Below are 24112 nucleotides of genomic sequence, written 5' to 3'. Positions count from 1 at the left end.
GAGGAGCTTGCTGGGAGAGTAGGACAGAAAAGTCCTGTCTGTACTCCAGTGTGGGTGAATAAGTGCTCCAGGACAATCAGTTTTAATTCCTGTTGAAATTTGTGAAAAGCCCCTTTGGACTAGAGCCTGTAAGGGTATGGTGATCAGCAAAGAAACTGTGAGTGCTGAGAGGTGTTGGGCGGGCAGCATTTAATGAACTCAAACACAAGAGAACGGCCACTGTGTTTTCAGAGAGGAGTAGACTCCTTGAGCCATTACTGCCAGCTGGCAAAGGCTTTGGGATTCCAGTGATTTGTTACTTCTGGTATTTTGGGCCTGTCTGTGAGCACAGTGAAGGGGATGATCTACCCTGTTGTGGTGTCTGCTGGGGAACAGCTTGCCCAAAGTGCCTTGTGAGCCCGGAGGCTGGTAAGCACCTGATGAAAAGTCTCCAGGTAGCTGGCGAGAGTGATCCGCGCTGCAGAGCAGGGCCGAGCCTTCATGGTACAGCCCCAGAGCAGTTCCCTGGCCAGCAGCTCAGGGGCAGTAAGGTTTTCCATAGCTTGGAAAGCAGCATATAGCCTGGTTTAACACTTCTCATGGTAGCAGGGGCCAGCAGCACGTCCCCCCAGGCGTGGAGTGCTGTGGGTGCGGTACCAGCAGCGTGTGCCGGGCCCTGCACAGCGCCATTCAGCTGATCAGCACATGTGCTCTGTGCCTGGCACACCACGGCTGGAGGGCTCCTGCTAGAGCAAAATGGCTCACCTGGCTGGAAAGACCACCTGGTTTTGTTGTATTACTTCCACCATGCTGTAAACCCTCTGATCCCTGCCTAGAGCCTGGGGAGAAAGTGTCCTGGAGTTCAGTTTCTCATTTTCCTTGGGAGCTATTACAGCCACTCTGCTCACCACTGCAATCTGTGCTGGGCAGAGGCAATGACAGTGAGTATGTTCCACCTCGTGAGGTTTGCTGGGGCTTAGAGGTTACTTAAGAGGTCACCTGACTGAGTGTGACCGCTTTGGGAAGCTCCCACTGGTAGCAGAGGCTCTGCCTGTAGTGCAGAGCCCTTTGGAAGGAGCTGATAACCCCTTGGCCACTGGCTGGCACTTTCCATTAATGCTCTGCCTGCAGTCTGGTGCAATCTCATCCCCACACCAGACCAGGCTGCAGCTCTTCACCAAATACTTTTGGGAAGAGTCATCCCCAAGTTGTTCATCTGTTTCTGAGAAGAGGGTTGGGGAAAGAGGCTGCTTAGTCATTTAGAAATGTCACTGTTCCCCCAGCCACCTTATCTGGGAAGTTCTATGCCGCCTTGGTTGTGGGGAGGGGTGGGGAGTGTTTTGAAACTTTGGGGGAAGTGATGTTTGTGGTGAGTGTGCTGTTGAGGAGCCCTGATAAAAATTCACTGCTCACCAAGTAAAGCTGGGAAATCAAAATAGAAATTAAGAGCAGAGGAGAAATGGGTGGAGACTAGGACTAGGAATGATGCAGGAGCATGCTGCATGGCAGTGGTGTTGATGAAAGGGTCTGTTCCATGTGTGAAAGGCTGTCCAAGCATTCTAGCTCTCTTTTGCTGTCACCTGGCCACAAGGGAGTTCAGTAACATGCTACCTGCTGCTGTTGGGCCTCTGAGGAGAAGGCAGCTCTTGCTGTTGGCTCTGCCATGTCCTGCCTTTCCAGCCTGGGGAAACTCAGAGCTGGTCATAGTGGCTGCAGCGGTCACTGGTAGCACAGCTGATCTCTGGGAAGGGACCATCAGCTTCATTAAGAACTGGCTTTGTCCTGTGGTTTTGAAGATCCTTCAGAAGGAGAGGGCCTGGGGCTGACTGTGAGCTGCAGGATACATTTTGGTGAGTGCTGGGGGGAGGCTACACGGTCAAGCCGAAATGCTTCTGTGTAAACTTCCTGATTTCTTGGAAGTCAGGAAACACCATGACCAAAATTGCCTTAGTTCTTACTTCAGGCCTCTTATCTATCTGTGTTACAGTGTGGCCTTCATGGTTACAGGCTGTGTCTTCCAGACACAGTGCATGGATGGAAGATGCTCACTAGCTAACTTTGTTAATCCTGCTGTGTGCTCGTGTCCCTGCTCACCAAGACCAAACTATTCATTTTCTCAGGAGCTTCTCTGGGGTACTCATTGCTGTGACATCTGAGCACTTCACAAACACTAACTGAATTTTGCAGCTGCCTTTACAGAGGAAAGGTGTCAACTTTGTCCAGTATGGATTAAAGATAATTTGTTATTAGAATTGTATTTTTGTTTTCTTTAAGCAGATATTGATTTATATTGTGGTCTGTTCAATGGAAAAACAGTAACAGTGTTGATGCCAGTGTGCCTGATCTCTGAACCCAGAGTGGGGAACTCGTCTGAGCCCAGAGCCAGCTCTGGCAGCCACAGGCTGGCCCATGGGTGTGGGGGAAATATCTCCTGCAGTTCAGCCTAGTTGAGCTATTTTTTAACTAGGAAGCTGGTCAAAAGCTTAAAAAAAACCATGAAAGGCTTTAGTAAACTGTCAGGCTGTGAGATAATGGGCTGAGTGCTTTTGGGGGGCATGTTTTGAACCCCTGCAGGTGGGGATGGAGAATTGACCTGCTGCCCTGGGTGGAGAATTCTGTAGCCAGAGGTGCAGGATGCTGCTGCCTATGCTGTGAGAGGACAGAATGGCTTCTGCTCAGCTCTGGTGTCCAGCACAAGACAGTTGTGGACCAGGGTTCTTGAGTGAGAAGCATGTCCCCAGCAGAGAACAAAATGGCCAAACATTGGAGAGGGATGGTTTTCCAATACTTGATTTTCCTATATGATTGTTAATTTAGTGGGCCTCCATGTGTTTGAAGGGAAGTGATCTGACTCCATGACACTCTAGCCAGCATGGCTGGCATAGTCAAAAAAGGCAAAATCCTTTCTGTGTTCCCTGGAAGATTTCGGCATTTGATATTTAGATGAAGTGTTTGAAGTGTCAGTTGCAGCACACACAGCTTTCTTGGAGGAGGTACTTTCCTCTGTTCTAATAATACCATGCACAGGAAATGCCGAGGTACTGCTCAGGATTCTTCTTCAGGGAGTATCTGTACCTTTGCTGTCCAGAGCACGGTAGAAGGAGGAGCACAGGCCTGTGGACCTGAAGGATTGCTGTGGCTTGGACAGCTCTTTCTCCCAGGCCACAGGTGGTTGTACAGTTCTCTAGGCATGATTGAGTTTATTTGTCCTAATGTTTCATGCCTTAAATGTGCCTCAGCCAGACTTTGTTCTTTAAAGTCCTATATAGTATATGGAGAGAAGGGAATACCTCTTGCCATGAATTAATTCCTGCCTCCTTAGAAGGCTAAGTTAGGATGTGTCAACTTCTCTGGAGGAGCTTGCCTCTTCCTGGCTGTAGGAGAACCAGGATAAGTGGTGTTACAGGCAACTTGTGTACGAGTCAAAACATTGCCCCCCTGCCTCTGTCCTTAGTGTTCTCCCTTTCACATAAACTCTTCTCTTTGGTCTGGGGCAAAATCTATCACAAACCTATTTTCTCTTACAAAGTGCTCTTCCTGCTGGAAATACTTTGTCCTTTGGGATTTCAGGCAGAGCTGCGTGGATGGAGGCATTTGGGACTGTGTTGGATGTGTTGCGTATTTCCAGACAGCATTACTAAGGGTGACAGTGTGGCTGTGTTTGTACAGCCACGAGCCCTTCTGCACAGCTCCTGGCCTTCTCCCTGGCTGCAGCCCACTGCCCACAGAGGGAGGTGGGTGTGTGGGTTGGTCTGTATTGGTGTATGTGAGCCCACTCCTGCCCATTTTTACTTTCCCAGGTTACCAGCAGAAGTATTTCTTTTCCATGGCCGACTTGTTCTGTGTGTTTTGCTGTGGCACCGACCCTCTCAGTTCTCTTCAGTTCATTAACCACTTGTAAAGTGTTTTAGCCCCAAGCTATTGTTAATTTTGTCCCCTCTGAGTGTTTCTCGATGGGCTGAAGAGAAACACCACCTCAGCAGCCCAAAGACTCCTGTTTGGGGCCATCTGCCCCTGCTGTGAGCCAGCTTTGGTTTCCCAGCTCCATCGCCTGGGCGCTGTCCTGGCGCGGGGGGTCAGGTCTGTGCCTCAGCCCAGGTCTCTGTGGAAATGTCCCAGGGCTGCAGGTCAGGTAGGTGTCAGAGCAGCAGCTGTTTAGTCCCAGCAAAGATCACTCTATACTCCAGAGGAAGGGTGTATTTTTGCTCACACATCATGCAAATACCAGGGAGAGGAGCCAGGAGGTTTCAGGTCTCTGCTCTGATAGTGGACACAAACTGCTGGTGCAGAGACCAAGGCTCTGGATTTGCTAAAATTACTGGGAGGTTGAAAGTCAACATACCCTCATGGTGAAAGCTACCAAGTATAATGCAGAACTTGTTCATAATGCTTCTCCAAGCATTTAATACCTTTGCTAAGGCAAAACTCATTTAAGACATCACTAAGGCATCATTTAAGACATCTCACTAATTCCAGAAAAGATTTCTCTGGTGAACCAGTCACTATTGGAGCAGTCTAGCCACACCTTCTGTTTCCCAATTTCTGTTCTTGCAAGCAAGTCTCGGGAGGGAGTCCCAAGAAAATTTTGCTTCCATGTCTTCAGTGCTGGTGTTTTCCAGCAATGTGTGCATCAACAGCTTGATTTATAAATGGGCTGCTCTAGTGGTTCTTGTGTCTTTTGATTCTCAAAACAGCTCCTCCTTCCAAGGGTGCTGTGTTGTACAGGAGCCTGACAGTTTTTTGCTCCTCCTGTTTTTCTTGGAGTTTATGGTGCAGTTTTGATTAAGGATGATTACTTTGCAATGATTGCTAATACTTTTGGTTCACTTAAACTGGATATTTTATGTAGGTCAGTGGATTGTTTTTTTGTCTCTTGAAACTTTCAAACACAATGTCACATGCAACGAAATGTGTTTGAAATTCTCTGAGGTGTTGCTTGACTGTGTGGGTCACGCTGGAGTAGGGGACACCTCCCATGGGTCTGTCACGTGCAGTCCTTCTGCGTTGTCTCCTGAGTCTTCTGCACCTCTGTGGCAGTGGGAGGTGCTGCAGAGATGTCCTTGGAACACGCAAAGGGAGGTTTGCAGGCAGGAATTGTGATGTTACTTCTGCTTACGTTATTAGGGGAAGAAGTTTTGCCTCTGGGCGCAGCACCCGGTGCAGTGCTCACTGCCCCCTCTCCAGTTCAGAGAACTGAGCTGTGATATAAGCTCTCCCCCACCCTTCCTCCAGCCTTATCTTCCTTGCAGACAGACTTCTCTCTTTGCTTTCCTCGAACTCTACTGCTGAACTCACTGCACCGTTGTCTGATCTGTGTTACTCTACCCTTCCCCAGCCCATCTCTCTCTTTGCTCAGTGCACACCTCTTTTAGACTCCTGGATCTAGTGAAAAACAAATCCCTCTTGGTTCCAGCTGAGTTCCCACTCCTCTAATCTTTTTCTTTCTCTCTTTACTTGTGTTTGCTGTCTGGAGATGCTGTTTGCAGATCCAGCATGAAATCCTCTTGGCACTTCTCTGTGCAGTCCCGGGCACTGCTCTGCAAACTGCAGTGGCCTGTTTGGGGCCAAAACGGGAAATACTTCATCCCTGCATTCTTGGCACTCACCAGCACTTCTGTCTTCCTTACGTGTCCGTGTTCACCACTCTGTCCATGCCTGTCTGTGCTGTGATGATCCAGAAGACCAGTGGGCTTTCTCTGAGGTGCAGCTGCTGGCGGTGCTGTGATCCCGCATTTGCACGTCGTGGTGTGGCATTTGCCATGGTGACCCACCCATGGAAGCACGTGCTGCTCTGGAGGAAAGCGTCCCAGTGACCTGCAGCACTGCTTGGCTCTGTTCCTCTCCTGTCCACCATTTCTAGTGCTCCTGAATCTCTTGGGTCAGCCCAGAGCCCTGTGCTGCCCAGCAGCCGAGGGCATAGGGAAGGCTTTCATGCCCGTACAGCAAGAGATTTAGTTTGTGGAGTGTCAGTGGTAGGTAGTTAGGGAAAGGAGGATGAGGAGGGGCAGCTTTGTGCTGCAGCATTTGGCTGCTTTGCTTGCAGGGCTCAGGGCATTTCTGGGTCTTGGCTTCCTGACCTCTGGGTACTCTGTCAGAAAACATCCCTTCCCACCTTGGTGACAGAAACAGGACCATTCTGCTGGAGCTGCCCAAGGAGCCCGATGGCCTGCAAGAAGGTTTCGGTGCAGGCCCAGAGGAGGGATGTGAGTCCCTCATCTGAAGTTGTATTTTTTGATTCAACATGTTTCTCAGGACAGGGACAGGGCTAATAGTGCTGCTGTGATTAAGGTCATGTGATTTTTTTTCTGGTTTTGTAGCCAGGCAGCAGGTCAGCAGTGGAAGGAAAATCAACAGGCACCTGAGAAGCCACAGGGTAATTGTTTGGTGGGCAGAAAGCAGGTGGCCTGTTTTGTAATGCAGCCAAATACTTGTGTGGTGCTGTGGCTTGCCATCATGCTGTGGCTGTGAAGCACGTAGGGAACTCTGGCAGGGTCAGCCCGTGAGGTTGGCAAGTCACTCTGGTCCTCACTCATGCCCACCAGAGTGAGTGGTCCAGCTGCAAGGCTGGGAGAGATGTGAGCACTTGCTGGCTGGAGCGTGCTGGTCCCTGCAGTGCAGGTGCTGTGCTCACTGAGTGCTGCATGTGATGTGTCTGTGAAACGGGCTGACAGCTCACAGCCACGGACATTTGGCCACACAAGGTAAGTCAGCTGTAAAAATCAATGAAAGCTAATTTTTAAAACACCCATTTATAAGCCCCCAGACAGATTACAAGGTGCTGAGTGCTACTGGGAGAGTCCCTCTTCTGTCCACTCCCCTTGGTCCCCAGGGGCAGAATGCAGCCCAGCCCTGAGATACATGGAGCAGCAGGTGCTGGGATGGACAGGCTGGGAGAGTGCTCTGATATGCTTTGAGCTCTGCTCTTGGCTTCCAGAGGAGCTGATGATGTCCTGGTGCCTTTTACTGCCTGCTCCTCTCCTGCCTCCCATGACCTGGGCTCACCCAAGCTTCATGGGCACTGCAGCACCCAAAGGTCAGCCTCTCATCATCCCATAGCCCTGCCACGGCTCTAAGAAATGAGTTCCCTTCCACAACCCTGCTGAGCCCAGTATCTGGGAAAGCCTCAGGATCATGCCAGAGGACAAAGAAATGTGGTTGTACCCAGAATTCTGTCACACAAGCAGAGGGAAGTTGTTTCAGGCAGGACCTAGGACTCAGCTCATAGCTCAAATGGGCAGCAAGCAGCCACCTCTGCCTCTTTCCCTTCAGTCTCAGACATGATTGCAGTGCGGAAGCTGCTGGGAGAAGACCAAGTTGTGCTTTTTTTGCTTTCCCGTGCTTACTTGATAGTTTTCCCTACAAAAATTGTTTAATCTGCCTGACCACTTTATGGATTGTTTGCAAAGTTTATTTAAAGTCTTGTATGCACCAATATGTTGCTGTGCCAGAAATGCTGGGCCCTTAGGTTGGCTTATTGTGTTCCACTTTTTACTGTGTCAGTGCATATTGGCAAAGTAAATCAACTACTTCAAAAGGAAATTAATTTGCTTCCTGCCTTTATATGTTTGGTTCCCATCTTGGGGAGGAGGAAGGAGTTTCAAAAGTCACAAGGAATATAAATAGAATTAAGATGCAGTAAAGTACCTATCTGCCTGAGTTTCTTATTGTACAAGGGTCAAAAGTGTCCCAAGATGTCCTGTTGCAGGGAATGGGGTGCTCTGGGCTTGCTGCTAGAGGGAACTTGGTCCAGACAGGGTGATTTGGCACTCACCTGAGTGCTGTGTCACCAGGCAGCCCTGTCCTGGTTGGACTGGGGAGAGCCTGGCACGTGGCTGGGTTTGAGCGCTGGGGCTGCCCAGGAGGTGCTCTGTGTGGGAGCAGCTTTCCTGTGCCAGTGAGTTGCTGTCCACCCTCACTTCCTCCCAGGGCTGCTCAGACTGCATGTGTGGTCTTTACTGTCCCCACACAGCTCAACACACTGATCTCCTCCACAGAACCACGCAAGGGGGGACCTGCAGGTCTGCCTCCTTCTCCCAGCTCCTGTCCAAAAGACAGTTCTGCCTGCTCTGAAAGCTGCCTGGTGGAGGAGGACCTGGTGGTGCTGGTCAGCAGTGGATGAATATGAGTCAGGTGGGCAAGAAGGCAAATGGCACCTGGCCTGTACCAGCCACAGTGTGGCCAGCAGGACCAGGGCAGTGACTGTCCTCCTGTGCTGGGCACTGCTGAGGCCCCACCTCAAATCCTGGAGTGACCCCTTACTCCAAGAAAAGACAGTGAGATGCTGGACTGTGTCCAGAGAAGGGGGCAAGAGAGCTGGGGAAGGATCTGGAGCACCAGGAGCAGCTGGGGGGGCTCAGCCTGGAGAAAAAGAGGTTCGGGGGGGACCTTCTGGATCTCCACAACTCCCTGACAGGAAGATGTAGCCAGGTGGGGGTTGGGCTCTGCTCCCAGGGAACAAGGGACAGGACGAGATGAAATGGCCTCAAGGTGTGCCAGGAGAGGTTTAGGTTGGATATTGGGAAAATTTCTTCATGGAAAAGGTTGTCAGGCATTGGAACAGGCTGCCAGGACACTGGTGGAGTCACCATCCCTTGAAGTGTTCAAAAAATGTATGCATGACTCAAGGACATGGTTTGGAGGTGGTGCTGGATTGATGGTTGGACTTGGTGATCTTGGAAGTCTGTTCCAATCTTAGTGATTCTGTGATTCTTTGAGGCTTTCTTCTGGCTGTCTGCCCATCAAGTCATGCTCCAAGTGGCTTCAGAATCAATGAAAGTTCCTTGACTGTTACACAGAAGTGTTCAGATGATTCAGGTCACATCCCTAAAATATCGTGGTTATGAGTCCTCCCAGATGAAATTCCTGGCCAGGCTCATACCTGTCACTGCAGCATCCTCTCCTCCACTCGTGGCTAACTCAGTTTCCTGTCCAAGGTGCTGCAGAACCTGCTGTTCCTGTGGCTCTTACCAGCCCAGCTATTCCCCTATTCCATGCCTGGGGTTGCCAGTTCCCCCTTGTCTTTCCCTTTCCCACAAAAGTTGGCTGTGCTCCCAGTCCCATTCTTACCTTTCTGCTCTGTCTCACTGAAAATCCCTGTTGCAGTTAAATCTGCACTCACTGTGTGCCCCCTGCCCTGCTTCCCTCTGGGCCTGCTCTCTCTGTGTGCCTCTGGCCATCCATGTCCTCAGATTACCTGTCCTGAGGTCTCACTAATTTCTGGCATACTTGCCACCACCACTTCTGTATTGCTACTTAAATGGTGGCTTCTGAGTAGGAACGGAGCTTTGTGTGCAGAGTTCTCAGATGGGTCCCTTCCCAAGCTGTCTGTTCCAAAGCAGGTACCAGACTCCCAAGTCTGGCAGTAGGATTGGCCTGACAGCCCAGACCCTTATAGTCTCTTTCCTGCTCTGCCTGTGCCTTTTCAATAATATTCTCCAAGTTTTATTTAAAAATAAAATTTAAAAACTCTGAATGAGGCGGTCATCTTTGTGCAGGGAAGAATCTGCAGGCCAGCACACAGAGATCCCAGTAAAGATGTGCGGTAACAATTTGGTATCTGTAGGAACCACAGCTTCTTGCTGTTCTAAAAAAGGAAAGGCAAGGCTGAAAATAGCATAATCCCAGGAAAATAGAACAATTGCTGTTGCTGAAGTTAAGTATCTAAAATTAACCCACAGTGGAAGCAAGTCAGGACTCCCAAAAGAAGGAAACATGTGGAGGTCGCCTGTGAAACTCTAAAATGCTGTGATTCTCCCAAAGGAACCTGAGGGCTAGCTTTGGGACAGATGCTCTTATGGCTTGGCCTTGCTGCAGACCCCAGTGCCCCTGTTTCCTACAGCCCCTGCACCAGTTACAGAGTCCTGGGTCTGTTTCTGTTGAAGCTCAGTCCAAGACCTGTCAGATGAATATTAAGCCAGGCTTTACTGAACTGACATCCTGCGGTGCCTGCTCCTCACTACTCCAGAGGAGAGCCCAGGAGCTTCTGTATTCATGACTGCCTTCCCCATTCTTTAGCTGTTTCTTCCATTTCCCTTGTTAGTTGTTAAACCTAGACTTGACACTCTCTGGTTCCATTGTGGAGAAGGTTTATGTGAGTCAGGCAGGTTCACCCAGACTGCACAGTGCAGGCGAGAGCTCCCCAGCTCCTCCCGCCCGCCGTGCACGCTGCCTGTCCCGGGCTGATCCCCTTCTCCCATCCTTCCCGCAGTGGCTGAAGGACCCCGGGCCCCGCAATGAGAAGAGGACGCTGTTCTGTGACATGGTGTGTTTCCTGTTCATCACTCCTCTGGCGGCGATCTCGGGCTGGCTGTGTCTGCGCGGGGCCCAGGACCACTTGCAGTTCAACAGCCGGCTGGAGGCCATCGGACTCATAGCACTCACTATAGCACTTTTCACCATCTACGTCCTTTGGACGCTGGTAAGTGCCAGCTGCCGGGGTCCTGCTCCTGCTCAAACAGGAGCTGGAAGCACTGGCTCACACCTCGTCGGTGCCACCTGCTATTTCTGCCTCCCTGTGTGAGAACACCTTGGGCTCTTCCACTTGAATGTCCATTTAGTTATCTTCATGTGTGAGCTGCTAAAGTTGTTGCTGAGAATGGAAAACCACTTCCTGGTCATCTGCTTTCCAGACTGTCACAGTGTTCCCCAAGTGTTAGGTGCTGAGCTGGGATGGGGCTGGGGCTGTGTGGTTGGGTCAGGCAGTGGCCCATCTGTGGTACAAGAAGAAATACAAACTTGGTACCTGGGCAGTGCAGGGGAAAAGTAAAATCTGGAACATGTTTGACTCCTAAATAATTTACCATCGTGTCCCCCTGTGCTTTTGCTGCTCAGCACAGGCTGGCCATGCCCAGCTGGGGCAGACTGGCCTTGGGGATCTCTGGCCACAACTAAGCAAATTCCTACACAGTATTTTTAAGGTGTGGGTAACACAGGTGTGTGCAAGGAACTCTCTGGCCATGGGGAAATCCGTGGCTTCTCTGATGCTGGGTTGTGTGGTCGGCCCTGAGTCAAGGCTTGGTAGCCAGGCTGCCCTGGCCCACTGCTGCATGGAGGGCACTGGGGATTGCCAGGAACCTGCACTTGAGCCAATCTGGGTGTTAAACTGATCCGTGCTGGGAAAGAGCTTCCTGCAGATGCCCCGTTTGGCATCTCTGGATGTGCTGAATTAGAGAGTGAGGAACTTGCAGCTTGCAGGGAGCTGAGAAGAGCAGGAGAGCGAATGCGGGTTTGGGTGTGGCACAAGCAGAGGCTCAGCGGGGCTGCCCAGCCCCTCCCCAGGACCCCGGGGCTGCTCTCTCCAGGGGCTCCCAGGCCAGGGACTTCCCTCTGTTTTCCATTCACTTTTTTTGCCTTGTGTTGCTGGGTGGACTTCTGGGTTTGGATCTTGATTTTGGCTCTCCTATTCCAAGCCCTGTGTGTGCTCATGCCCTGTCAATGCCCTTTTCCAGCTGCTTGCTGGGAAACACCATTTTGGGAAGGGAAGAAGTGCAGTTGATGCAGGAGAAATAGTGGGACCCCAAAAAGCTGGCAGTTCTGTGGGCAATAGAAATTCCCCAGTCCATTTCTCTGCTGTGTCATGTTCCAATTTCTCAGAGTAACCCCTTCCTCTGGGGCTGGAACTCCTTACAACTCTCCCCCACAGACTCGGGAGCCAGGGCAGGATGAGCTGGTGCTGCAGCAGCCCCTGCTCTGGGGGTGAGAGTGCCTGGGGGCAAAACTGGAGCCACTCCTTGCACGGGAGCCATGGAGGAAAGTCTCCATGCTGCATGTTCCTGCATGAAGCTTGTTTCTGTAGGAAGCCAAACTAAAATTGGAAACCTTAAGAGGAAGTGTTTCCATCTTCTCCACCTCAGGACTGGAGGAAATGGAAAAATGTTTGTGCAGTAACGAGCCCTGACTAAAATGGCCCTAATTCTGCCATGCTTCACTTTTCCTTGAGCCGAAGGGGACATTAGGTGAAGCCCCTTTATTCATATTCAGCTCATTCAACCCTGGGCTGTGCAGTACAAGGGGCTGATATGTAGGAGAGGGTTCATGGCGGTAATAAGGGTGAGGGTTGTGAGAGAGGCTTCGCGAGGAGCAGGAGCCTTCCTTGAGGGTTCCACCGTTAGCTCCCCCTTCTCTGAAGACTGGGAGATGTGTTTGTCAGCAAACAACCTTATTGCCACAGTCCCTCTGCAACAGGAAGGGGGGGTATGCACAGATCAATAAGCTCAATTACCTCAGTGCCACAGTGGCACAGCTTCATTTCTCATAAGATGTGTCACAGATCTATCCAGAAGTAATAGTTTTACTGAGTTTTCCGTGTCAGATACACTTCCTGGTACGTCTTAGTTGCCATCTAAATGCTTCCTGTGAGAAAGCCTGGTTTAGATCAGTGGATGACTGGATTCGGTATTTAAGCCGAGCTCGAAGCTCCCCTTGCAGGGCTGCTCTGAAACTGCAGGGCCAGCTCCTGCCTCTGCGGGGCTGCTCCAGGTCCCTTCAGCCTTTGCATCCTTCTGTCTCCCTCTGGATGAACAAGTCTCCCAGGCCACGTTGTTGTCAGAAAAAAATGAGTCCAGCTGCTGTCCTATTCTTGCAGACCAAAGAGGGAAGTTTTTTGCACAGGGAAAAGAAGTTCCCCTGGGATCTGTGAGATGGGAGGAGGCTGATTGGATTCAGACCCTTGTTTTGCCCCCCCCAGAGTGCTGGCTGCAGCCTGGGGCTGGGTGACAGGGCGAGTTGTAGCTCATCCCCACCACACTTCACCAGCCCCGACCTAAACCCAGCTCAGCAAACCCCGACCCACTCTGCTGGTGCTGCCCAGAAGGCCCCTTTGGCTGTGCCCTGCTCAGCCTGGTGTCACCAGGAAGGGATTGATTGCTGGTCAGGGACATGGAGGGCCCCAAAGCGTGTCGGGGTCCGTGCTGTCTCCCTTGCCTCAGGATAAGGGATCCCCCGAGGTGCAGGGGTGCTGGCATCTGGCTGTCCCTCTGGCACGAGTGGCGGGGGTCGCTGACAGAGCACTGCGTTCTCGCCCGCCAGGTCTCGTTCCGCTACCACTGCCAGCTGTACTCGGAGTGGCGAAGGACCAACCAGAAAGTCCGCTTGATGATCCCAGCCTCGCGGAGCCCTCACCCTGTGCCCCACTCCCTCCTCTCCGCCAAGCTCATGAAGAAGACCGCAGATGAGACCACCGTCTGAGCCGTCCCGCGGCCGGCCGAGGTGGAGGGCCGAGTGTCCCCGCAGGCCCAGGGAACACGGCAGCTGTGGGGGCACTGGAAAACAATCATCCCACCAAAGGGACTCTGCGCTCAGCACGTGCTTTAGACCTTGGCAAAGAGACACATAATCAATATCTGTGTGTGAAATGGCCCAAAAGAGCCTGATGGCAGAAAATGCCTGTCTGCAGGGACACTTTCCTATAACTACCATACGTGGAAAACATCTCCCTCTCTCTATATATATATCTATATATAATATTATTTTTTAATGGCCATGCATATTGTGTTTCAGTCCTTTTGTGTTGATGTTCTAAGCTTCAGGATAGAAGCTGGCAGCCTGATCTCATTCAGAGGTTAAATCAATGCCTTTTCTCCAAATGACCATATGAAGAACACTTTTCATCAACCATTCTTGAAAGTCCCCTTCTCCTTTGCACTAAATTGGTTTTGATATACTGCAGCAGCCTTCCCGTTACTCTTTGGTCTCTTTTGTGGTGTTCTGTCCTTTCTAGAAAGTTGAGTGTTTTTAATAATTATAATCCCAGAAGGAGTAAAATGACGTAATACGGAATGGAGACATTTTGTATTGTAAAGTACTGTAATTTTGAGAATTTCAAAATCAGTTTCAGAATGAGAGAATCTTTTCTGGTGCAGACATGATCTCACAAAATGCTTTCCTTGAGATCCTGGCTCATCCCCCGGACTTGGATGCACTCAGCCCTTGGTCTGTCTGGCAAAGGTAGATGGTGGATCCGAGGGTGGGGAAAGATGGCTCCATATTTGCTAAACCCACCATTGCCTTTTGCTTTGAAAAGATTGAGAAAGGAGCTTTCCTGACCCCAGAAGGTGGGAGTTGGAGTCTCTGTTTGCTGATGTCCTTTCACCACCTTGAGGCTGGACCTCCTGTAGCATCAGTTCCACACGTACCTTAGGGGACAGGCCATGCCCTGCGGCGCTGGCAGGACACAGGTGCTCTTGGCTGTCTCTGCGCTTTATTTGCACATTCCAGAGGAGCTGCTGGGGTTGGGTTCATCCCTGGTAGCGCTGCCTGCCTGTTGTATTCTCTAGTGAACCCAGCCCCCAGTTTGCTGGTTCCCAGAGAACAGGCTCTGGGTCCCTTGTCCTGTGGGGCTGGTGTTCCTCCTCCTTTCACCTGCATTTCCAGCACATGCAGCTCTAAAAAACCCTCTGTCTCGGAGTGCCCCCTCTGCCAAGAGTCTCTGTGGTTTGGCTTTGGTCCTTGCCTCTGCCACCTCCTCACCCTGCCAGACAGTGTGTGTGCCTGGTGCCGAGCTTTCCTGAGCCTCCCGAGTGGCGCGGGCTGTGCCCTGCTGGGTGCTCCAGAGGTGTGTGCAGCTGCTCAGCTGGAGCCTGCGCTCTGGCTCCATGGTGGTGAGTGTAGAGAGCAGGCAGGAGGCAGGCTCTGAGGGGCCTGTGTGCCTCTGACCCTTCGCTGAAAGCAAGTGGATCAGGGCAATGCCCTGCGAGATGGAGATCTGTAATTTCCTGAATTCAAAGCACCATGTGCACTTCCTCCTCCTCGTCTCTAGCTGCAAAGCAGGATGTGTTTCCTTATGTGTTCCCTCACCCTGGGCTGGAAGTTGCCGAGCAGCAGGGACCAGTGTGCCATCTTGCCCAACAGGATTGCTCCAGTCCTGGGCCCTGGTCTTTGTCTGCTGGTCTCTGTCTGCTCTCCTCCACCTCCTCTCCCAGAGTTCCGGTGCAGCGTGGGGATACCCCGGCACATCTTGTAGCAGCCTCTCTGTGCCCTGAGGGCTGCTCTGAGCTGCTCTCTCTTCCAAGCATGAGGGGCTGGTGTGACCACGGGGTGAATGTCCTCTGCTACAGCCAGGCTGCACATCTCTGCTCCCCTCTCTCAGCCAGCCCCCCGACTGTCCTTTCTGCCACGTACCCATGGGTATCTGCCCTTTTCCCAGTCATGCAGGGATTACTCTGCCCCTGGTACTTTTGGTGGAGAGTCTGCTGCAGCCCAGCTCCAGTCACAGTCCCTGCTTCAGTCCCACACAGGCACTCCCCGCTTTGCACACCCTTTCCATGGCAGCAGGCTCTGCACCACTGCTCTGTGCCTTGTCCTGGGTGCCCCTTCCTTCAGCCCCTTCCCAACAACCCCCTTGTCACCAGGACATCACCAGTGAAGAAAAATGGGGGGGAGGGGAGGGTTTAACCTTCCCAGCCCTGGCTGCCTCCCAGGAGCTCGGCCCCACAATGCACCGAGTTCTGGCAGGTGATGAGGGATGGTCTCTCCCACAGCACGTCCCCAGGGTAAGGACTCAATGGAGCCAGTGTTCCAGTTAGGAAACCCACTGTCAATCCAAATATGCAACTGTGAAAGCCAGAATCCCCTGGCTGGGGTAGTGGGGGCCAGGCTCTGTGCTGCTGTGTGGCCATGGCAGCACTCAGCATCCTTGGCTTATTTGTCATTGCCAATAATTGGAGTTGTTGCATGTGCCCCTGCAAGACCCAAGAGTGACTTTTTGAGTCTTGTCCTCCTTCCCAGAGGAGATGTTCAGCTCGTGGATGTGGGCAGTCGGTGTCTGACCCACCACGTTCCAGTGTGTTCTGGGGAAATGGGCTGTGCAATGATGTAAATAAAAGTGAGACAAACTTTGGGCTGTTGTGTTGTTACTGGAGGGGGCCAGGGCTGCAGAACCCAGGCTGCCTCCCTGAGAGCACCCCCGGTACCGCCTGCCCAGGGCAGCTGCCCTGACCAGCCCCCAGAGCCCTAGCAGAAGGTTTCAAAGTTGGACAAAACCCAGAGCTTTTGTCATTTCTGGGCAGTTTCTTTGTCAGTGCATAGAAGCCTGCCTGGCATGGGCCAAGCAGGGCAGTGATGTTTGGGCCAAGTTGAGTCCTTTGGCCCCTGGTTGGGCCAGGGGTGTGTATAGGGCTGCACAGAGCGACCCTGGTGCTGCCCATGATGCTGCCCCACAGAGGCTCCTGGTGCTGCCCCTGTGAGTTGCCTGACCCGGGCCTGCCCACGGCCCTCCAGCCCAGCCCCTCGCTCCGGGACCGTGGGAGACACTGGACACATCTGCGAGCCCATGCTCTCGCCTGGTGGCCCTGGTGGGGTCATGGTGGGGTGCATCCAAGCTGTGTCCGAGCTGTGTCCAGGCTGTGCCCAACTGTCCCAGATGTGTCCAACAGTGTCCAAGGTGTGTCCAACTGTGTCTGAGCTGTGTCCAAGTTGTGTCTGACTGTGTCTGAGCTGTGTCACAGCTGGGTCCAAGTTGTGTCTAACTGTGTTTGTGCTGTCCAGGCTGTGTCAGAGCTGTGCCTGAGCTGTGCCCAAGTGTGCAAGAGCTGCTGGCAGCTGCAGGGCAGGAGCCTTGCTCCGAGTGCTCGCTACCAGCTGGCTCCGAGAGCCATCCAGGGCCAGCACCATGGCAGGGGCTGCAGGGCAGTGTGGGCAGGATGCCTGCCCAGAGCTGGGCCGGGAACCTCAGGGCAAGGACTTGGACAGCCATCAGTCCCCATTCTGTGGGACAGTGAGGAGCCCCAACATCCCCTGCAGCCTTGGCCCCTGGCCCTGGGGCAAATCCCTGTGTTGCAAATCTGGCCACTCTTGCAGGGGAGGGTTGGAAATTGTGAAACTGCCCGTTTAAAGTGCCCCTCAAAGCATTGCAACACCAATGTTGGATGCATTTCTGAGGTGCTGGAGAAGGCTTTAGCAAGTGAGACCTTGGATGAGTTTCCTGGCCAAGTCAAGGGTTTCCTGCCAAATCAAGGGTTTTCTGGGCTTGTTCATATTAAAAGAAAAAAAAAACACGTTTAGAAAAATAGAGTACCATGGTTGGCTCAGCCAGTCCTTTAAAATAAAACTGTGATGCCACACAGCAATCTGACAGGGTGGGGGGGGGAGAAAAAGTGGCATCTGCAACAGCAGGAACAGTGTAAAAGGAACAGAAATCCCAGAGAAAGGGCTCACGGGGGAAAAAGAAACACAGTTTAATGGGAAGGGCGTTCAGTCACAGCTGCTTGGCTGACGTGCCAAATCCAGGCAGGCTTTGTTTGGAGCATGTCTGACAGACCAGTGCTGAGGAGAGCATGTTCATTGAGGTGTCTCCACTGCCCATCACTGCAGCCTTTTTCCCTGGGAACAGGAGGGTCCCAGGGGCCTGATCACACCCTGCTCTGGACTGAGGGCTTTGGGAGCTTGGGAGTTGCCCTGTGGCCTCTGTGTCCAGGCACCGGCTGAGGAGGCAGCAGGCCACTGCTGTGATGTGCTGTCTGTGCCCATGCTTGGTATGGGACAAACCTCCCGGCCCCAGTTGTCTCCCCAAAACCACTCAGAGCCCATGTGGGTCCAGCCTTGCTCAAGGACCACGGCGTTCCTTAAGCCTTCTACACATTGTAGCACCGGAATTCAGAGACCTCTAGCACATGATAGCTGAATTTAAACTCCCCTGAGTCTTTGTAGTGCAATTCTACATGAAATTGTGTATTTCTCACACAAATGCTGCAATTATGCAACTCAGTTCCCAAAGAGCTGGGTTTTTTTAAATTTAATTTTTGGGGGGCACATCAAAAAGGAAACCAAAGCACAAAATTTACCTCCTCCAAACCAAAAAATTGCAGTGAAGAGGTTTCTGGACTCCAATCTGTTGAAAAACCGAACTTTCCTCCAGTCTAAGGAACTGAGCTGGCTTTCAGAAGGGAATTACTTCTTCTTGATTGAGGTAGGTGTCCCTAAATGCACAGCACAACTCTTTTGGGGTGTTTTGCATGACAAAGGACAAAAATACAGAACTAACAAATCTTCTGCCATCTCCATCCACCAACATTCTGCTGTGAACCTCTGTCATGGTGTAACCCCAGCTGACAAATTAACACTGCACAGCCACTCAGTCACATACCCCCCTCCAAGGGGAATAGGGGAAAAAAAGGAAAAAATACCTTTTTATTTGAGATAAAAACAGTTTAATAATTGAAACAAAGTAATATGTAATAATACCAATGATAGTAATAATTTTAATGAAAAAAAATATAAACTCCAGGTGGAACAAGTGATGCCCAATACCCAGTTGCTCAGCACCCACTGATCTGCCTCCCAGCAGCAGTCAGCCCCTCCCAGGCAGCTCCCCCAGCTCACACACCGGGCAGGATGTTCTGTGGCATGGAATATCCCTCTGGCCACTTTGGGTCAGCTGTCCTGGCTGTGCTCCCCCCCAGCTTCTTGTGCAGCTCCTCGCTGGCAGAGCCTGAGACACTGAAAAGTCCTTGACTTGGGGAACACCACATGACCGATGGTTTGGTTGTTGCTATCAATATTATTCTCACCCTAAATCCCAAACCCAGCACTGTGCTGGCTACTGAGAGTAAAGTTAACTCTATCCCAGCCAAAACCAGGACAGTCTCAGAGGCTCCTGCCCATGGAGAGTAGGAAGTGCCTCACTGGGAGCAGAGATCCCTGGGTATCCCCAGTCTTAGTGCCACCACAGTGGAAGAGGCTTAGGGCAGGGCTCTGGGGGCAGATACCTGGGCCTGTCCCCACGCTGCATCTCTCTGCAGCTCCTGGAGTAGAGCAGGGAGACCAATACTGTCGGTGTGAGTCCAGGTGCCACCACAACAATGACAACTGAGGTGGCATTAAAGAGGGTCCAACCAGAAAAATGTTCGGAGAAGAAATCTAGACTGGACCCAGGCAATGTTCCCCTTCACCTACATCCCCCTTCTCCTCTCCTAAGCACAGGATTTAGCAGGATCCTGTGAGGTGGGACTTCGATGGGTGAGATTAGAGAATGGCAGATACTTGGGAATTGCCTCTCCTGTGGATTTCATGCTCAGTTTCATGCTTTCCTTCCTGGGCTGCCCCTAGAGCTGCTAGCAGTGCTCTGCTGCAAGAAACGTGGCAGGCAAGGAGAGGCTCTGGATGTCTTGGCAAGATAAGTGTTATCATGAGTATCCAGGTATGTTTGGGTTTTTTTAACTTAATTGAAAAAAGCCAGAGGCACTACTCCAGCACCCTTGGAGGAGCAGGGCCCTGCTATATTTTCCATGGCCTTGTACAGAGCAGTTCTGCAGTGCCTTGGCACTCAGTGGTGGTCCCTGCCATGAGACCACCAGGCACCAAGCTCCTCCCTGCACTGAGTCTCTGTGCTCCCCATTGTCCCTGCAGTCCCAGCCGAGGGGTGGGGAAGGAGGCTCTGTGGTGGCATCCACCTCCATGACCTGCCAGTCCACCCCTTGGTGGCAAGAGAAGCCAGCAGGAAGCAGGACCCTCCCAGTTCCCAGCACCAAGAACCACGATGTTTGCCTTTCCAGTCTCTCCCCTGCGCCCCCGATTTCCCTCCCTGTCAGGGGCACAGCTTGAGCCACGAGCCCATCCCCACCCAGAGCCACAGGCGCAGCCTCTCCCCAGGACACGAGGCCAGGCAGAAAGCAAAGATCGGGGCTTCATTCTCAGCATCAGCAAAAGTTACCTGCTGGTCTGTGAAGTCCAGGCAGACCTGGATGGCCCTGGGGAGGCAGGTAAGGTGCAGGGGAGTCCAGTCAGGATCAGTGAAAGCGTGGTACTGTCCAAACCACTGCCCCACAGCCCAGATGCCCTCCTGGGGTGTGAAGTTGAGCACCCCCTTCCTCCTGACAGACTCCTGGGCCACTCCCACAGCCCACCACTCCCCTGCCTCGGCCACCTCCACCTCCCAGCAGTGTCTCCCCGCAGCAAAGCCGTGGCTGCCCAGCACACATGGCTCCGTGTCGAACCGCTCGGGGTTGTCGGGCAGCAAGGTCCACTCGTCCCCCCGTCCCACCCCTTGCTGGTCACTGGCCAGGATGAGGAAGGGGTTGGCAGTGTCTGGGTCCAGGGTCACGTCGGCTGGGGACAGAGGAAGAGAAGCTGCTCAGAACAGGCAGCCCCAGGGCAGCATCCACCCCAGCAAGAGAAGGGACAGGATGAGTTCCTTTTCCCTGCAGTGGGAAAACCCCCCTAGCTGGACTGTCCCTGGCTCCATGCTGCCCCAATCCTGTTCCTGCCCCAGGGGCTTGCACACATCCAGGCCAAGGGGACCTCAGTTTCCTGGAGGAGGAGGTACCTGGGTGGGTGGATGCACACCTGCAGTGCAGACACCTGGACCTGAGCTTGGGTCTCTGGTGCTGGGAGAGCAGAACAGGCAGGTCAGGGCACAAACCAGTGCCGGCCGTGGTAGACATTACCTCAAGACCCATAGCCCCAAATTCACATCTCTTTCTGTGAGCAATGTGGGGGGCCAAGAATGTCAGCTCAGGAGCCTTTGGTGCTGGAGCTGGGTCTACAGATAAGCACCAAGAGTTCAGCTGGGAGTACTGCAGCCACCAGGTCCCAACCCATTAAAAGCCCAGGCTGGGACAAGCCCCGGTGCTTTGACCTCCAATAGTTCTCCCACAGAGAAGCAGGATGCATTTTCTCCTCAACAGAGGACAGTTCCCCCTCCTCTTCTCTTCTGAAAACTCACCTATTCCACTCATCTCCTCCACCTCCTCCACCAGGGTCTCACTCTCTACTCTCTCCATCCTGGATGCCAGCATATCCACAGTCAATCAGCTGGAGGGGAGACAGGATTCACTGCTGAAAGTGGGAATTGCAAGACTCAAAGACTGCCTGAAGATGGTAAAGCAGAGAAGGAATGATGGAAAGGTCACAGCATTCAGGCACTTTTTAGACAGCCAGTGCTCACCTGCTCAGCCTGCAGGTTGGCTCCAGAAAAGCAGGTTTGGGATGGTTTGGAAGGTCTTCAGTCTGCTCCCCACTCCTCTGATCTCCTCATCAGCTCATGGCTGGACTGGGCTTGCCCAGCACTTCCAGCTTGTTTGAGCAAGCAGGGCACAGTCCAGAGGGGCTGGATGGCCTGGAGAGCAGAGCTGAGAGTCTGTCTGGGGACCACCCCACAGAGCTTCCCTCTCCCCTCCTCTGGACAATGACCTCCCATGCCCTGAAGCTGCCAGCCCATGTGGGACCTCATCCAACACTTGAATTTGGCAATTCCTCCTGTTCCTGCAGTGCCCAGTCCTGTTTACATCACAAGGTCTGCTGCATCTCCCCTCCCTCGGCCCAGCTGCAGGTGGGTGATAAGAGCCCCTGCGTGCTGGAGGAGTCTGTATCTCCTGGGAGGGTGCCTGGGGACACCAGCCACAGGGCAGTGGCCATGCTCTGGGTGTCCAGCTGCATCCTGTGAAAAGGGGAGGTCTGGCTCCTGCCCTGGCTGTTTGCCCAGTTTTGTCCTGCTGCCCATGGGTTCATGGTGGGAATGTTTGCAGGGCATGTGCCACCTCTATTGCTCAACTGGTAAATGGGGGACAACACGTGCAGGGCTTTGCATCCCACCTCTCTGTTCTCCAGGCTGTTCATGTGTCCAGGGACAATGGCCTTATCCCCATTCACAGGGATCACGGGGGTTCCACTCTGCTTTGTCACATCACCCTGGAAAGCACCACTTGAGCACAAATAAAGCAGGATGCAAGGGCAGCTGCTGCCAGGTGGCTTTGCAGACACCAAGTGTGGACCCTCTGCCTGCCTGATACTCCTGCCTGGAGTTTGGCTGGCTTGAACAAACTCACTGACTGATTCCACTTTACCCATGACCAATCCCTTTTGCAACCTTTTGAAGTGTGTGTCACCTTGTCCTCCCCAACTCCTTCCATTCCACATGGCTTTAGTGCTCACATCCTTCCCTTGGCACACCCACTTGTCTGGGACACCCAGCTTTGATTGCCTGCTTTGCACAGGTATGCAGTCTGGATTTCCCTGGAGCGATTCCCATGGAACTGTGATTCCATCATAAGTTATGAGGTTCAATTATTACACTTCTTTCTGCTGTCATTTGTTGTTGTTGGGGGTTAGGATTTTTCCCTTTGTTTCTTTCTCTCAGGGAATTTTCTCCCATTTGTTGCTAAGAGACAATAGCGGTACTTAAGAGAGACAAAAGACAAAGCTGAGGAGAACGGGGAGGAGTGCAGCTGGCTGCACTATCTTAGCTGAGGGGCATTGTCTTGGGAAGGGCAGAGATACCACGAGATTTGGGCTGGGGAAAGGGGCAGGATGCAGCTTCTAGCTCTCTCTCACTCTCGCCATCAGAGGGGAGACAGGCTGCGGTCACTGTGGGGAGAATTCGCCACCCCTGCAAACCACCCAGGGTCCCATCTCCTGCTATCTTCTACTGTGAGTGAAACCCTGCTCGTACGAGCAGCCGTTGCACTGGGACCTTATCAACACCCTCCCTCACTGGGAAGGACCCTCACCATCTACTGGGGTGCCTCAGGGAAAACCCGGGACTCCGAGCCCCTTCCCCCTCTGAGGGAGCTTCTTCCTGCCGTGTTCGGGAGCCCGGCTGCCGCTGCCCAGTCCCGCCGTTTCCCTCCCACTGCTCCGGGTTTTTCGCTTCACTGTAACCCCACACCTGCCTGCCGGGATACCCCGCGGCTCCTGCTACAGCTGCGGAGTTTCTGATACATTTCGTTTGTCACCGCGGGGTGTGCCCGCCTCTGCCGTTCCAGCCTGCTGCTGCGAGGTTCCTGCTGCAGTCCATTCCGCTTCCCGAGTGCCGCTGAGCCCGGCCGCCCCAGCGAGTCTGTAAAGGAAAGCCCCTTCTCTCCCTGTGCCGCCGCCTCAGCCGCCATTGCCGTGTGGAGAGGCGGCCGCGCTCGCGCCACAGCGCCCCCTGCAGGCGCGGGGGAATCGGCGCCCCCGCCCTGCCCGGCCGGGAGCCACCAGCGCCCCTGGCGGCCGCGAGCGGAGCTGCGCCGAGGGGAAGGCGCCGGCAGCCGGGAGCGGCTGGCGCTGGGCTCTGCTGCTGCTCGTCGGTGCTGCCGCTGCTCTTGGTTCATCTCCTTGTACAGATCTAGATATACTAGCAAAGAACGCGTACTCCTTTCCCCATATCTTTGCCTGAAAGCCCCTTAATTTCAAAGTTACAATCATTTGGAGGGAAGGGGGTAATATTTTTCCATTCCAAGGGAGGTTCCTGCCTTCGTTGGCAGGCACCTGTCTTTCAAACCGAGACAGTTGTCCAGGTCTGTGTCTCCGTACCCTTCCTTTTTTGCTTCCCTCTTTTCCTTGTCACCCCTTTTGGCCAGGTCCCTGATCAGGTCCCTTTGCCCCAGCACGTGCCCCGTGCCTGGCTGGGCTGGCAGGGTGCTGCACCTGGCTGGGCTGAGCTTCGCAGGCGCTGCCTTCGCCTCTCTCAGGGCAGCAGATCTCCCCGAATGAACCATCCTCAATGGCCTCACCTCTCAGCTGGGAATTTCTTTTAAGCTACTGCTGGGCTTTGCTCCCACCCTGGCACTGCCTCTGGGTGTGAATCCTGGCTCCATCACCTCCCTCCTTCCCACTGCCTCCAGGTTCATGCCATGTATGTGCAAAGTGCTGCCAGTCCGGGCAGCGCTGTGGGAGGAAGCTGTCACACACAGCCCTGGAGAGTCTCTGCAGCAGAGGTATTTCTGTGCCCACTGCCAGAAGGGCATGTTCAGAGCAAAAGCATTGCCAAAACCCCCCAAATTACTCAGCAACTTTCACTTTTGAGTAGAAGCAGTGCAGGAGGAAACGGGTGGCAGGCTGGGACAGGGTGACATTTTTGTTTCCTTTTCAGACAGGGAAAGACTTAGCTGGGACCAGAGGATCTCTCGGAGGTGCTGGGTGAGGGGCCAAGCAGCTCCTCCTCCAACTCAGAGCCCAGGAAAGATCTCAGGGTCTCCAGCTATGTGGCATTTTTTGGGAATCTGCAGATGGAAATCACCTTCTGGCATCTGCCAGAAGTGCCTGTGGTTTCCACCTCTTGTTAGCAAAGCGGAACCAAGTCCATGGGCAAAAAGGGGAGCTGGGAGAGCAGAGCAGGATCAGGTCCTGCCCTGGCTGGGCATTGGATTAGTGTTTTGGGTATTTTGCTTTCCCTGGTCCACGGCCACTTCCCACTCTCTTTGAGGTGCATGGAATGAGT

The 24112-nt window shown here is 53.0% G+C and overlaps 2 protein-coding genes across 8 annotated transcripts in view; one reads left to right on the top strand and one right to left on the bottom strand.

The window, feature by feature from the left end:
• Window positions 1-15810, top strand: part of MARCHF2 (membrane associated ring-CH-type finger 2) — a 34167-nt gene extending 18357 nt beyond the window's left edge. For 4 of the 5 annotated variants that reach the window (XM_068997376.1, XM_068997377.1, XM_068997380.1 and 1 more), the window contains 2 exons: window positions 10187-10396; window positions 13006-15810. In XM_068997376.1, coding sequence (XP_068853477.1) covers window positions 10187-10396; window positions 13006-13164 — 369 coding nt within the window. In that variant the 3' untranslated portion in view covers window positions 13165-15810. Of the gene's footprint in view, window positions 1-7973; window positions 8110-10186; window positions 10397-13005 lie in introns of those variants that run through there. The other variant, XM_068997379.1, reaches the window with a different exon arrangement.
• Window positions 15811-18102: 2292 nt separating this feature from the next.
• On the bottom strand, window positions 18103-21196 carry LOC138099808 (E3 ubiquitin-protein ligase TRIM7-like). 3 transcript variants are annotated; one of them, XM_068997325.1, is made up of 3 exons: window positions 20858-21196; window positions 20636-20724; window positions 18103-20019 (listed from the first exon to the last, which is right to left on the bottom strand). In XM_068997325.1, the coding sequence occupies exons 2-3, from the start codon at window positions 20706-20708 to the stop codon at window positions 19499-19501; spliced, it is 594 nt and encodes a 197-aa protein (XP_068853426.1). In that variant the 5' UTR covers window positions 20709-20724; window positions 20858-21196; the 3' UTR covers window positions 18103-19498. The 3 variants fall into 3 exon arrangements, with proteins under 3 accessions (XP_068853426.1, XP_068853425.1, XP_068853424.1); XM_068997324.1 differs by having other exon boundaries at window positions 20636-20745; window positions 20858-21195; XM_068997323.1 differs by having other exon boundaries at window positions 18104-20019; window positions 20636-20748; window positions 20858-21192.
• Window positions 21197-24112: the final 2916 nt, after the last annotated feature.

The sequence above is a fragment of the Aphelocoma coerulescens genome, chromosome 28 (assembly GCF_041296385.1).
Source record: "Aphelocoma coerulescens isolate FSJ_1873_10779 chromosome 28, UR_Acoe_1.0, whole genome shotgun sequence".
Classification (NCBI taxonomy): domain Eukaryota; kingdom Metazoa; phylum Chordata; class Aves; order Passeriformes; family Corvidae; genus Aphelocoma; species Aphelocoma coerulescens.
Note: the sequence above shows the minus strand (reverse complement) of the source record. Positions and strands in the feature narration are given on the sequence as shown.